Here is a 15,604-nt window from a genome sequence, read left to right on the forward strand (position 1 = left end):
GGAAATACTAGAGCTTGTATAAGTATTTGTTAATGCAAAGAAGCTCCCACTCTTTGGGGTTTAGTGCTCACTTTACTTTTGTGTTCATGTGCTTGATCTCTTAGTCTCTATGCCCCCTTACACTATTGTGTTTTAGCATGCTCCCCTTTCAATCCTTATGCTTATGCTCCATCCTCCCATCTCCTCCTACTTCTCATCCTCCTCCTCTCTGCTCTCTTCTTCATCCCTTCTCCTCCTCCTTCTCTCCTCTCTTTCTTCTCTCATGTCTTTCTTCTCCTCTTCCTCCATTCTCCTCCTCCTTCCTCCTCCCTCTTTCCTTCTCCTTTACCTTGTGAAACCATGAAGAAGGCTAGCTCTCCACTCCTCAACCTTGAACCCATTCTCAACCTTGGAACCCCTAGTTAGCTTTCTCAACTCTACTCACTCTAAATTCTACAACCTTGCCTAACCCTTGAACCCTATGGAGGTGAAAACCCCCACCGATCCTTATTGCTTCTTTTTCACCTAAGCACACACCAGAGTTGCTTTAATGCCTTAGCCTACACCTCTCACCAAAATACAACCCGAGGACCTATGCTACATTTCTAACCACTTATGCTACAATGAGCAATGACACGACTGTTGGTGATCAACACCCTCGGACCTGGAAATGAGAGAAGAAGTGACAACAAAGATTCTCGCAAATGGAAATTCACGCTTGTAAACCAGGGGTTTCACAATCGAGTGTACACCATTCGTAAGAAAAAGAGCTGGTAGCACAATCACACCCAAGTAGGGAACAAGACTCGAGTGGTCTCATAATCTTGTTCGTGAGAGTGTTCAATAGAATGAACTAATGAGCAGTAGATTCAACCCGACAATATTGTTTCTCTACGCAGCCTGTGTGAAGGGGAGCATGAACGGACAGACTTTTCTCATGAACTTGATGGTGAATAAGAAGCTCTGGTAGATGATTGAGAAACTGCCTAAGAAGATGGTTACAGTCAAAGGTATACTAAAAAAGTGTGTCCTCCTAGTAGTAATTTGAGGAATGGGTTCCCATTATTGAGGCTGGGTTCACACCACCCGTCGCCGGTCATCCTGCAAAAGGTGGTGTGAAGGGCTGCCATCCTAAGAGTGGGTTCACACCACCCGCCCGGACAGGAGAAAAAGTGGAGGATAGGTTCTTAGTCCTACTTGGACCAATTGGTGAAATGGGCCCGGACGTGGAGGAAAAGATATTCTGACCAGGTCATCCAACTACGTGGGCAGGCAAAAAAAAAGGGTGCCAAATGTGCTAGTTGGGGGCTGAACCTCAGCCATCTATTAATTCAGCCACTACACCAATCACCTTTTCATGTAGAAATGTGGCAACCTTTATTTATATCATAATGACTAGGTGCCACCGGGTGGTGTGAATGACCTCATGCTCCGCTCAATTGTCTTCCTCCTTGTACGGGTGCAAGGTGTGCTAATTGGGCCAACAAAGGGACGGGCTTGGACACTGACACAAAAGATTTGTATTTGGGCCTATGATGGCCGTCCACTCTGTGGCCAACTTCTCCAATCGGCAAATGATTGGCTCATTCCAATCCCTTGAGTCTAGGTGGTGTGAACCGCCACACGCGGTGACCGTCTCCTTCTCCATGGGCGGGCGGGCGGGCGGGTGGTGTGAAGAGAGGACCAAGGGTGTCCAAAACCCTCAAGGAATGCCCACATAGTGGTAAAATGAGACACTTGAAAGGAAGGCCATCGAAGCTCAAAACTCGCGAAGTGCTCAGTTTTGTTCACCTGCAGGGTTGTGTGCTTTGTCCTTGGCTGCCTACAGGATCCAAGCTCGAGGGCTCTCAGCATGCCTCCCAAGGCCGCAAAGAACAAGGATGCCCCCCCCGAGCGACCCATCCTGGGCCGCTTCTCTTCCCACCTCAAAATCGGCATTGTATATAGTCGCTTCCTTGTATCTTCAATCATGGGCTGTTTAGTACGTCGATCTTCCATTTAGACGAATCGTTTATTTTGACTTCTTTTTGTTTATCTCCCGTTTTGCAGGTTGGATTGCCCAACGTCGGTAAGTCCACTCTCTTCAACACGCTCACAAAGCTGTCTATTCCAGCTGAGAATTTCCCTTTCTGCACAATCGAGCCCAATGAGGCGAGGGTGCACGTACCGGATGAGCGTTTTGAGTGGCTTTGCAACCTTTACAAACCCAAAAGTGAGGTATGTTCACTTCTATTTAAAATAGTTTCTATAGATTTTTTGTGGCTTTTCATTTCGTGACAATGGGTTTTGTCGCTGCGATTTATAGCCGTGATGGAGGGTGGTGAAGAATCATACTTGGGGTTTATTGTTGGCTTGGATTCTGTTCGTTCAATTCAGGTTATGTTGGTTATACGTATGAATTATATTGCCTATTTTCTCCCCACGGAAGTTGTGGCTGGCCTGCGCTTGAACGAAACGAAATAAAATTTTGAGGGGTTTTGGATGAATCAATACGTGCGTAAGATGTGTAGGGAGGATGAGTTTCTTGTGCCTTTGCCATGCCCGTGCCCTCCGGTTGAGAAAAGACAATAAATCAGCCTGCGGAGTGTCTGTATTAGTCAGAACGCCTCGTTATAGTACACAGATTACTTAGATTTGTTATAAATCACTTCTGGTGGTGACAACCAAGGCATGTGGATATCAGACTTGGTCCAAAGTACGGAAGCACCCTTGCAGGCGCCTTTTTTAAAGTATATGATTGCGTGTGGCATTGAAAGGGGCCATTCATACGATTCCCATCCAAGCCAGGCACATATTTATGAGGTTTGTAGCGCTTGGTAGGTAAGTCCATCTTTTGGTTAGTGAGTGGGGAGCACGTGGCTGTAGCACGTCAGCGTTAGAACTAGGATGCCCAAGCTCGGTATTGGAAGTTGCCGGGGAGTAATGAGCATCCCTTAAAAAGTGGTACTGGGAAGTTGAAGATCAAGTGTTAACTTCAACTTTACCTCATTCTGATGGCACAGTATACATGTCCTTTACCGTCTTGGTATATTTATAACACGCTTTTTTTAAGGTGGAGTCGATAAAAGGAGGCTGTGAGGTGTCCCGACCTTCTCTGCAGGGAGTGGGAGAGAGCATTGAAATCCTTTAGAGGGAGTATGGGATGGAGGGTACTGTAGGATTTGGATGATCAAAACCTGGGATCCAGTTCACATAGCTGGCTTCCAACATTGCATGCACGTGCACATGCGCGCACACACACAAAGACAGATGTAGAAAGGTAGATACACCTCACACATGCGTGCGTGCACAGACACACATATCCCTTCCTTTCTGCAAGATCTAGACACACATAAGTAGATACATAGGTGAGGCACTGGGAATTTGAGAAATAGCATGATTTTACCTTAAGGTAAGCTGGTATGTTTTGGATATCGGAGTCCTAGTGTGATGGCACAAAGAGTAAACGAAGTTGGAATTCTAGGGCAAAAATGTAGTTCTACAAACATGAAGTTAATCCGATGGACAGCCATGGAATGCAAAAAGCCTTGGAGAAGACATATCAATGTTTAAAAGGCATCTAATCTGCAAAATTAGAACCAATGCTCATGATGTAGAAGTAGAGGCAGGTGGGCAAGACCCATGGTCTTGAGAGAGAAAAGACTTTGCAAAATCTGTCCCACAGGAGAGGTATAAGATGAGGAGCATGTACTCCTAAGACGTCGAGCTTACGCATATATCAGAGAAACCTATGGGGACAGCAAAGGCCACATGAAAGATCTGTTGGAGCAGCCAGCCAAAAAACTAGGAAGCTACTTCTTGGAGCACCGCAACAAAGTACTCGGACTAGCGCATAAGCTAGCTCAACAATACTCACTGCATAGCAAGTTTGTAGGATTTTTCTTTCACTGGATGTAAAAGGCCACTGTTAGTTAATAGCGGTCACCAGCCCCATAGATCCTGGAGGGTCTCACGTGGATATACAATCATATTCTGTCTGTCTGTCTGTCTCTCCCTCCCCCCCTTGGGAGCTGGCCACCCTCCCTAAGTGAATGTATTAGCTAGTTTTTTGCTGTGGCATAGACCTGTTGGTCTCGTGAGGACATTAATAGACATTCTTTCTTTCTTTCTATCTCTGTTTTCCTTTCTTCTTCCCTGTTTGTTTCAACGTTACATACCATCAGCACGGGTTGACGTGAGAAATCTCGGAATCTTTTATGAACCCAGCTTATACTTGGGTTCTTTGTCAGAGGCACACCTAGCACTAGCTGTGTACAGTACAAAGGAATAGGAAAGCCTTCCATTCTCTACACCAAAGAAGTGGACAATTACGCATATCTATCCTGAAACAGAACAAAATTGCAGCAAAGATGAACCTCACTATTGTTAGAGAATAACCAGCACTCTTGGCAAATTTTAAAAGTTCAAAGGAAATGATCTCTGCTATGGACAACGGTTCACCTTGCTTCCTGATATCCACCTATAGCCATTGCTCCGCCGAGTCGATGCCATAGCCCTATCACGTCGACCAAATATCCCACCGATCGTGTGTTAGCTGTTGATTGTCTAAGATTTATCGTTTGAATAAAGATTGTTTGCATTCCAGTCTCCTTGTTTGTTGGATTATCTCTTCTTGTTGCTCTACTCTCTCTTAAAAAGGTGAGTTGTGGTACTTTTTGTTGAGGGTTTCCTTGGATGCTTGACCCTTGTTCATGAGCTCAAGTTTTTTAGCAAGATCATATGCAGTGTTGTCTTCCATGGTCGAGGGATCTTTAGGATGTTGAATTGGAGATTGTTTGCATTGTGGAAGCCATAATTTCATGTCCTAGTGATGTGAATGCACCGCTAGTTCCACGTAGAGATCCCAATAAAGACACTTCATTGTTTTCTACAGAGATGCCAGTAAGGCATGTTACTACTTTCCACTAGGAAATTCACTGTGTCTATGTCATTGAAGAACTAAAACCAGCACAGCAACAGGGTTTTCTATCCAATTGGAGCATAAGTATCTATTTAAAAGAAAGGAGAGCCCCATTTTGGATGGAAATCTATGCTCACCAGAAATTGCAAGGATGAAGCCCTTTGGCTCGAAGCTTAAGACATACTATTGGATGTCGGAAAAGAGAAAAGAGAAAATTTCACGTGTCAAATGGAAACAATAAGCAGAGAATTCCTTTCAGCTTGCTAGAGAAATGGAAAAGAGAGTTTAAAACCACTTAGAATAGGTAGAGATTCATGATACAGTAGGGAAACATGACTTTGAAGTGAGAAGATAGAATTTCACCTTCCAGAACATGAAATATGCATTAAATAGGCTCTTTTCCAAAACGTTTTCTCCTAGAACAGCCTCAAAATTGAATAGTTCAGTCAAGGATGGCAGCAGAACAGCAGGTACATCAGAAGAAGAGTGATGTAGGGACTGATTTCAGGTTAGGAATGAGACAGAGGGCTTCAGAAGTCCAAGGGCAAGAGCAGGGTTGGCTGGAGGAGGGCCATACAGCCTATAGAGGAGGCAACCTGCTGCTGGAGAAGCTGCAACTAAGGGGTGGCTGTCCATACAGTCACCGTCCCTTAGAGTTTTCCACTTGGTGTGCTCCTATTTTTGAATCATAATAAGTTACAAGAAAGTTAGAGATAGGTAGGGAAAGTACTAGTAAGTGCAAATCATGATTCATTATATTTTTTGAAAGTTGTAAGTTGAAAGGAATCAAGGAGTAAGATGGTTTACCAAATGGCAAAGAGACATGTCTCACTGAGACAAAATCCTGAGTATGCAAGGAGTGGAGTAGCTGTATCTCCCACAACTGTATACAAATCCCTTTCCTTCTAGACGTGGGTCTGAAGAATGACATGCTTACACAATAATTTGGTATTGCTTTATGTCTAGCTTCAACTGCTCTTTCTCTGTGGGCTCCCTAGAATTATAGCATCTCTATCTGCATGTAACTCCAGCTTATTGAACAAATCAACGGACTTAAATAGTGGATGTAAAACTATTGCAAGCCCATGAATGGGCCTACACATGAATGCCATCTGTCAGCACTGCAAATAGGAGATGGTGGTGGCTGAAATAACGTCACAGCAAAAGTACAAAAAAAAATAGGGGTTTTATTTAGTTTTAAATGCAAGTGTCTTAAGAGTGTCTTAAGTGTGTATGTTTCTGATGTGTCCAATGTTTTGTCAGGGAGGCTCACCTCAAAAGGTTGATCCTGTAACATCCTTTTCTCTTCCACCTGAGTACATGATTTCATCAATTCTAGATACAAGCTCAAACCCCCAAGCTTGAATCTTTTGAGTGTTGTGCACTGCCAGTAGAACTCCTGGATCCACGTGCTTAGAGAGACATTTGGGTGGAGGTTCAGTGGCCACTGATAACATAATTTAGTTAAACTGAACCTGCCCAACTTGAATCGTGATTATCAAGTGCAAGAACCTTCACTTATGGTCCATGTTTCCCACATGGGAGGACCTCACTGTAGTTACAACTGAGTTGGATCAGATATCCTGGCTCACATCAGAGCTTTAATTTTATCATTAAAAAAGATACCGTGTCATCACAGTTGTGGTCTTGATGCACCTCAGTGGTGCGGACATGCTGGAGCTGTATGACTGGTGTGGAGTGTTTTTGACTGTTGGGGCTTGCTGCTGCATCATGGCTTGAACCATGGCCAACATCCAGATGGTTTGATGGTTTCTTGCATCCCTGCTATGGGCCCTCCTGGAGTTTTGGCCTTTTGATCCTGATTGGAGTTGAAGCTCTCTTCGGGTTCATGGTTGACTTGTTAAAATATGTTAGACACCATGCTGGAACCTGCCTGAACTGTACCATTGGAGCTCTGATACTAAGGTAATATACACGTGAGTCAACTTCTGTCCTCACTAGTCTGCTCAGATTATCTAACTGAGTGTGGAAGCGTAAAGTGAAAAGAGATGTACGGGAGTGCATGCATACGTGTGAGTGTGCAAGAAAAAGCAACTGTGGCTGCAACTAGCTCCCCGGTTAGTGTATTTCTGTATACATATCAACAGGCTGAACTGAGTAGACTAAGACAAGATAACCATGGTTAGCTTCGGAATGACAATCATTGGATTCTAGTGTCTCTAACCCAGGTCGATTTCCACTTGGTTTATACATTACAGCTTGCATTTTTATTCTTCTGTAGTGCCTATGACAAGCATCTGGTCTTTCTTTTGGATATTTCACAGCTCCTTGTTGTCTGAAACCCTTCAGGGTCTTTTCAGTCACATATAAAGTTTATTTTTCGTTCTCTCTCTCTCTCTCTCACACACTTTTTTTTTATAGTAAAATCCAGTGCTGTGTATTTATAATGTCAAAACTTTACAAGAGGGAAAGTCTCCAAGATGGAGAGTATTCCACAGATCAGAAGCATAAAAAGAAAAGCTCAATGCAAGATGCATGTATATCACCCTCATGGCAGGCATCATATAAAGATTGCCGCAATGAGGCTCTAAAGGATTCATATGACTTTTGAAACTGACGGCCCAAATATGCCAAATTATGTTCTTCCAAAATTGTCCAAAGAGCCCAATATCTCACCCATGAGAAAAAGAGTGAGTATTGAGATAAAGACGTCCTAAATCTGCCAAATAACCAAAAAAGTTTCCCAAATATGTGACTCGGGAAACGGAGGCGAAGATCTGAAATTTTCCCCAGGAGGTTCCGAGTAGACTGACATTGCCAAAGTAGATGAAGGATAGTCTCTGAAGGAGCGTGACACCGTAGGCAAGTGGGTGAAGCAATGTGACGTTTAGCAAGTGTGATTCCCACTGACAATGTGCCAGTCAAGCATCTCCAAAGAAAGAGTCTTTGTTTCAAAGGCATTTTACACCTCCATATTAGTCGGAGATTCTTCCGCCACCATGAAAGAGGCCGCCTGATATGCCACAGAGTATTAGCATATTGATGAATCCAAGGGGCAGGCTGAAGAAGCTTGTAGACTTTGATGGAGGTCAAAACAGACAGAGGAATGGGACGAGAGCATGTAGCAGTGGGGTACAATTTCCAATCCATAAGCCTGTCTGTGTCAGCCACAGGGGGAATAGGAAGGAAAGGATGCAAGAGATCAGCAATTCTCTTCCATATCAACCTGTGGTGCATTCCCAATGCATAAGTGGCAGAGGCCTGAGGAAAAGATAAAATATGGCCATGATCATCTACCACGTCATTGATGTATCTGATTCCCAATTTCATGAGATTATATGCCCTAACCGGTTCCTGTAAAGCAAGAGGAGTGTCAAAGATGGCACTCCAATGAATACTTTCTTTCCGCATTGAGTTTGTCCCCGAATGATTATTAGGAGTCCATTTGACTTTAGAAAGCACTTGTTTCCAGTCCAGTATCAGAGCAGTAGAGAAAGGGCATCTAGGAATCTTCCCTACAAATCTCCCAATGACAACCTCCCAATGATCAGTAGTCCAATGGCCATAAGCATTTGTCCTCATGTTGACACACATGGATGCTATCATACAAGTCCATGGCTGTTTTTGACGGAAAAAGGTATTGAGCATAGTCGCCTTCCTTGCAAGTACATGATATCTGATATTTAGAACATTAAGTCCTCCATGCATCTTAGGGGAGCACACCATTTCCATCTTCAGCAGTCTCAATGCTTTCACAGCAGTTTTTGTCTTCCATAACAGCTTTATCGCTTGAGACATAAAAGCTGAGATATCTCTAGAGGACCAATAAACTCTCTCTCTCACACACACACACACACACACACACACAGATACGGTTGGTGTCAAGCCAACAAACTAAGAGGTACCAAGATATGGATCTCAGAGGAGCTCACCCCGACTCAGCTCAAGATGAAAGTCACAGAGTTAGCTAAAGTGAAGGAAGCTCGCAAGGAAGGTAAATGGGCTGTTTACAGAGATGGGAAAGCACTTATAAGAGCCTTCAAATCCAAATCCAAAGACCCTCAGTCTTAAACATGTAATGAAGGCGATTTTTCTCATAGTACTAGACCCCATTACATGACTATTGCATAAACCCTCCGTCTTAAGCACAGTACCGCCGAGAGGGGCGCAGAGGCCACATGTGCGACAGAGAGCCCCCAGCGTACACTCTATTGAGGTCCGACTCATTACAGCTTTCCTCAGGGGAGACCGACAGAGACGAGGGGTCACTCTAGACATAGCCCAGAGAGTCCAGAGAGCGAGGAGACCGCGCCCCCCACCGCAGCACGAGACAGCTCATTAGACGCAAATACGAGATATTTTCGCAGCGCACCAGAGAGCCATCACTGTACCAGGCTTCGGTTTCGTCCCAGCACCTAGATAGATTGATTGATATGATATGATTATGATTATGATTCTGTTAGCATAGATTAATACTCAGCAATGGTCCTAGCGTACCCTTTGCTTCAGCCCACTAAGGCTTGTATGAGTTTGCTTTTTTGTGCACTTTGTCCCATAGGCCCGCGAGGTCTCCCATGGATGTTTATATATATATATATATATATATTTCTTTCTTTCTTTCTCTCTCTCTCTCTCTCTCTCTCTCTCTCTCCCTCTCTCTACTTTGATATATATTAATCTTGTGTGTTTTTACACGTGTGTGCACACACGCCCTTTTGCACGTGCATGTGCATGTGATAGGCATGCACATTGTTGGGCGTGCGCACACATAGAGCAAACAGTGAGCTTTTGCCTTTTAGTTTGGTATTTTTTTTAAGTTTAGATTTTACGCTTTTAGATGTCTGCTGACTTATCAAATTCTTTGTCTAAAGTTTTCAGAAGAATGAATATTTTCTTACCTTGGAAAGGAAAACGAACAATAGTTATGTTTACACTGCCATACTGTGCACAACATGCCCGCTTATGAAATTGCAATGTTTATTGAGTTTATTTTGCAGGTTTCTGCCTATTTAGAGATACATGACATAGCTGGTTTGGTGCGGGGTGCACATCAGGGCCAGGGTCTAGGCAATAGTTTTTTATCACACATACGTGCTGTCGATGGGATCTTTCATGTACTGAGTAAGATCTTTTTTGGCTGTACCCATCAAAGTCTGTAGGCTATGTATATTTAAAGCATTGTTGCTTTCTGTTTTCTGTGGTAGATGTTTGAAATTTGTTTTGTCTGATCGATGACCATTATGGCCTAGATGTATTTCGTAACGGACATGCATGCCTTGACGTTTGTGTAGCACACCTTTGTCTTATGTTTGGCTAAATTAAAAGTACTTTCTATTCAACCCTCTCTTCTTGCTCTTATCGTGGGAATCAACAGCACCTGACTCTTTCTTTACATCTCTCTCTCTCTTTCTCTCTCTCTAATAGAATAACTATTATAGTTTAGAAACAAAAAATAATGTTTTCAGAGTGCCAGACCTTGCTCGAAAAGGAGCCTCCAAGGTTTTGAGTTTAATGGTGAGGCCACATACTAAAAGCTTGCACAAGACGGCTTGGCTTTGCATCTTTGGGTCAATGATCACTAAGCGTCCCTCCAAATGAGGCAGGATCAATATCTGCCAAGCCACTTTTGCCTTGGTGTCTTGTTTGCCATCCAATTCTGGCCAAAGAAAGTTGTGCACCAGCTGCCTCAGCTGCCCCATGCATCCTCCACAAAAAAATACTAGTTGTGGCGAGTAAAACTTGGTTGTCAACCAACACTCTTCTTGCCAAGGGAAAGTCTGGCAGCACACCAATACAAAGTTTCTGGCATACACTCTCCAAGGCTAGGGCCACGTACTACTTTGCCGAGATATCAATCCCAATTCGACATCCAAAAGAGATTTAGTGGAAGTTTAGGGTTGGGATAGAACGCTCTATACTTTTGATGAATCTAATGGACTTGTTTCGATTATCCTTGCCCTAGAAGCCAAGTAGTAGACACCCAACATGCATCTAACTTTGCCCTGGTTGTCCATTCTCGGCTCCACAAAAGGGCTATGTCATCTACAGACACTAAACAAGAAGCTCTCTTCCTATTGAATTGGAAGGTGCATACCGCCCATCTTGCCTCCTATGAGTGGAGAAAGTATCCCAAGACCTTTGCTATGAAAATGAATAGCAATGGGGCTAGAGGATAGTTGTGATGCATGCATCTAGTAAGAGAGAAGACCTCTTGTGCGTGACTTTTAATGAGAAATTGGTTGTAGCTACGTGCATATAGAACAAAGACCCCATTCGATCCATCGTGCTGAAAATTGCATCCAACACATAGTGCCTTCTAGGATGGCCCTATCCACCCATCATAAGCATTCTTGAAGCCCAAGAGAAGGACTGCTAGTGGTTGATACTCTTTGCAATTAGAGGTCTCCTAAATAGTGAAAATATTGTCTAGGCTCTAGGATACTTTGTTTGTGGACAAAGCTTGTGTGTAGGAGAAGAGGACACAACCACACAGTCAAGACTGTGGCCAAGATCTTGTATGCTGTGCTGAGGACGGTGATTGTTTTGGTAATGAAAAATGTTTCCCTTGTCACCCCCTTGTGAGGATTAGACGTATCCATCCACAGGAAAGACACATGGTATGTGCTTTGATTCTTGAATCAAAGATCTCCGAAAGGCCAAATGGAGTGTAGTGTTGATCTTGTCCCAATATTTGTGAAAGAAGGCATGAGCGAGGCTATCTTATCCTAGGCATTTGTGCACCAAGAGAGCATTCAATAGTTGAAGCGTCTCATCATCTGTGATTGGGGTCTCCCATCATGGGTTGGGTAACAACTCTTGGGATATGGGCGAAGATGTCCTCTCAAGCTGCCACTTTTGGGGTGTGGGCTCCTTGACTCGAAAAATTGACTATGTGGGAGGGAGCGGAGAGGCTAGCGGGCAGGGCGGAGGGGTAGCGAGAGGGCGGACAGGCTAGCGGCCTAGCGAGAGGCGTAGGGGCAGAGCGGAGAGGCTTGCAGGGTGGGGCAGGGCGGAGAGGGAGCTGCCACGGGCGGAGGAGCTGCAGCAGCAGAGGGAGGAGCTGCAGTGGGCAGCGGGCAGTAAAGGCGGATGAGCAGGGGCGGAGGGAGGAGCTGCAGTGGGCAGGAGCGGAGCAGAGGGAGGAGCAGCCAAACAGGGGCGGCTGAGGCACAGCCAGCAGGGCAGATGGAGGCGCAGCCAAACGGGGGGGCTCCAGGCGGGAGGCGCGCAGCCAGACGGGCTGCGGATGGAGGAGCTGCAGGCGGGATGGCGAGCAGGAGCCGAGGAGGTGCGAGCAGGGCGGAAGGGGAGGTGCGAGCAGGGCGGAAGGGGAGGTGCGAGCAGGGCGGAGGGGAGCTGCAGGTGCTGCTGCATGCGGAGGCGCAGCCAGACGGGCTGCGGATGGAGGAGCTGCGTGCGGGATGGCAAGCAGGAGGAGCTGCAGGCGGCGGGTGAATTGCTCCATAGAAAATGCCACATTCCCACCTCATTTTCAAGACGCTTACAATCTGGCTAGTATGCTTTGAGATCAGCTGAACTATCTCTATTCCCCCATTCTAACTTTAAAAATATCGCAATCTTCTAAATAGTGTGCTTGTGCCTTAGCTTTGAAAATAAAAACAAAAAATAGAACAAACAAATTATTCATTTTGGGTCAGTTTTCTCTCACTTATAAAAGTTTTTGTGTCATTGTTTAGGTGACTGATTTTAATGGTTTAGTTTGTTGATCTTTGCACTTCACAATGCTTCTAGTGTAGTTTTTTGGGAGAGCAATTATCTATGCAATGAGTCATACATTTCATACAATTATTGAGCAAAGCTAAGATTGAGGAAGCCATAGGCTGCCTTTGTCTGTTGTGAGAGGGATTGAGGAGTGGGTAAATTGAAGTCTCTTCGTAGTTACGTCAATGTGTGTTATGATACTATGTGCAGGAGCATTTGATGATCCGGAGATAATACACGTTGAAGATACGATTGATCCGATTAGAGATCTTGATGTCATCACAGAAGAATTGCGATTGAAGGTATTTTGTTGTAGTTGTAAAACTACTGTTTTTCCTTTTACCACCTTATGCCTTTTCTTCTATAGGGAAGTCTAAAATTACCCATGTTAAAGATGAAAACACATGAAGGTGGCATGATGGAAGACCACACAAGAGAAAGAAAGAAAGAAAGAAAGAAATTTTATTAGAGTCTTCGGAAGACCGATGGGTCTATGAGACTGAAAGAAAACCTGATACAAATCACAGTAAGGGTGGAGCTACTAAACGAGCATCATCACCCGTGTTGAGTCCTAAGTCTGATCATACATAATCAAATACATCCGAGTGTGACAATGAAAAGAAAAAAGACTGGAGCGGGAGCGGAATCCTCCGTTTGAAGCCAGGGTCCACTGGAGTAGAGATTGGCTTGCAATCCTCGAACTGAAAACGATCAAGGAGCTGTCCAATATACTTGGACTGAGATATCATGATACCTCCCTCAACATGAGCAAACTGAATGCCCAAATAATAGTGGAGCTGTCCCATGTCTGACATTTCAAAAATCTGCTGCAAATCAGTCTTGAAAGCTGCAATATGCTGAGTATCTGGGCCCGTGATGAGCATATCATCCACATATAAAATCAGCACTAAAAAATCAGATCCACTTCCACGGACATAAAGAGTGGGTTCTGTGGGGCTATTCTGAAAACCAAGGGATAGTAAGTGTGCATGAATTTTGGCATACCATGCCCTAGGTGCGTGCTTCAAACCATAAAGGGCTTTTCTAAGTTGGCATACCTTGTTACAACCTCAAAGCCAGGAGGTTGTGTGACATAGACTTCTTCCTGCAAATCCCCATGAAGAAAAACAGTCTTGATGTCAAGTTGATGCACTTGCCAATGGTAATGGGCTGCAATGGCAATGACACATCTAATGGTAGTAATCCTGGATGTGGGAGCAAATGTCTCCTCAAAGTCAATGCCTTGTTGTTGGGCATATCCTTTTGCAACAAGACGGGCTTTGTGTCGATCTATACTGCCATCAGATTTCCTTTTTAATTTGTAGATCCACTGGGTACCAATGGCATGCTTGCCGGGGGGGAGATCTACTAATTCCCATGTGTCATTTTTGGCAATGGATTGTAACTCAGCTTTCATTGCATCCATCCACTCTTTGTTGTCAAAAGCATCTTTATGGCACAAAGGCTCTTCATTGCAAGCTGTAGCAAGGAGTGCAAACTCAAGAAAGTGACCATGCATCTGTCTATTCCCTGATCTTGTCCGGGCAGCAAAAGGCTGATCTTGTTTGCTGTCCCTCAATGTATCAAGAAGCCATCTGGGAACTTGCTTTTGCTGTCTATTGACAGCTCTTTCTTCAATCACTGCATCATGAATAGTGGGATCATTTTGTGCTGGAAGAGAAACCTGCAAATCAGCATGGGATACTGGCTGATCATTGCTTGTTGGAGGGCCTGCAGGAGGCTCATGTTGCTAGTCAAAGTCCTCTTCTGAGGACGGTAGAGGTAACCAAGATTCAAAGGCATCAAACATGTCCACTTCTGGCTTAGCTTTGCAGTCCACAAGAGAAGCCGAATGTTCAGCAAAAATGACATCTCTACTGACAATAATCTTCCTAGTATTTGGTTGGTATAACCTATACCTTATGCTCTCCTGGATGTAACCAATGAATATGCATTTGATTGCCTTGTCATCAAGCTTATGTCTCAGCTGAGATGGTACATGAACATATGCAAGAGACCTTGCCTTTCCATGCTTCATAAGGTGTAACAGTATTCAATGCCCTTGTAGGTGATCTATTCAGCACATAGTTGGCACACATCACTGCATCAAGCCAAAACTTATTGGGCAAAGACTTGGCCTTAAGCATGCATCTGGCCATCTGCATAGTAGACCTGTTTTTTCTTTCAGGAACAGGATTATGTTGAGGAGTGTAAGGAGTAGTGCATGAGTGAACAATGCCCCGTGAAGACAAAAATGCATCAAACTCCTTTGACATATACTCTCCCCCCCTATCTGTGTTGAGGGTGACAAGCTTGCGTCCTGATTCATTCTCAACCATATTCAGCCACCTCTGAAAGCATAAGAACACTTCAGATTTGGCTTTTAAAGCATATACCCAGCAATATCTTGTGAAGTCATCAATGAGAGTCATGAAATATTTGTACCTCCCAATGGCATTTGTCCTCATTGGGCCACAGACATCACTGTGCACTAGCTGCAATTTCCTTTGTGAGAGTTTTGGACAATTCTTTTGAAAAGGAAACCGATGCATCTTACCCAAAAGACAATCCTCACACACATGTTTGGAAACTGTTTGAGTTTGAGGTACATCATTAGCCATCTGCTGTGAATGTAGCTTTGCAAGAGCTCTATAATTGAGATGACCCATTCTCTCATGCCAAAGATGAGTTTCAGCAAGCTGTGAATCTGAAATAGCAAATGCTTTAATAGAAAGTGCAGCTGAGTGATGATCAAGGTGATAAAGTCCCTTTTGCAAAGTGCCAGTGAGAACTATGGCATTGTCATCACGAAGATCACATACTAGGCATCTGTATCAATCAAAAATCACTCTGAATCCTAAAGTGGCAATTGCTGAAATTGAAATCAAGTTGACTTCAATTCCAGGCACAAAAAGAACATTTGTCAAAGTGACAGGATGGTTTGAAATAGATGTGAGCTGCACATCTCCAATTCCTTTTACAGCATAGGAAGCATTATTAGCACATGTGACAGTCCCCCCTCGAGGTGCATCAGCTAAGGAA

At 44.1% G+C, this 15,604-nt stretch overlaps 1 protein-coding gene across 1 annotated transcript in view; it reads left to right on the top strand.

Annotated features, from left to right (window-relative positions):
• The first annotated feature begins 1,719 nt into the window (after nt 1–1,719).
• LOC147890903 (GTP binding protein) overlaps nt 1,720–15,604 on the top strand; it is a 32,307-nt gene continuing 18,422 nt past the window's right edge. Inside the window, exons 1-4 of the mRNA XM_087389414.1 lie at nt 1,720–1,918; nt 2,029–2,196; nt 9,838–9,961; nt 12,773–12,864. Coding sequence (XP_087245540.1) covers nt 1,832–1,918; nt 2,029–2,196; nt 9,838–9,961; nt 12,773–12,864 — 471 coding nt within the window. The 5' untranslated portion in view covers nt 1,720–1,831. The remainder of the gene's footprint in view (nt 1,919–2,028; nt 2,197–9,837; nt 9,962–12,772; nt 12,865–15,604) is intronic.

The sequence above is a fragment of the Dipteris shenzhenensis genome, chromosome 18, assembly GCF_047967505.1.
Source record: "Dipteris shenzhenensis isolate YYH24624 ecotype China chromosome 18, Dip_SZ_1.0, whole genome shotgun sequence".
Taxonomy (NCBI): domain Eukaryota; kingdom Viridiplantae; phylum Streptophyta; class Polypodiopsida; order Gleicheniales; family Dipteridaceae; genus Dipteris; species Dipteris shenzhenensis.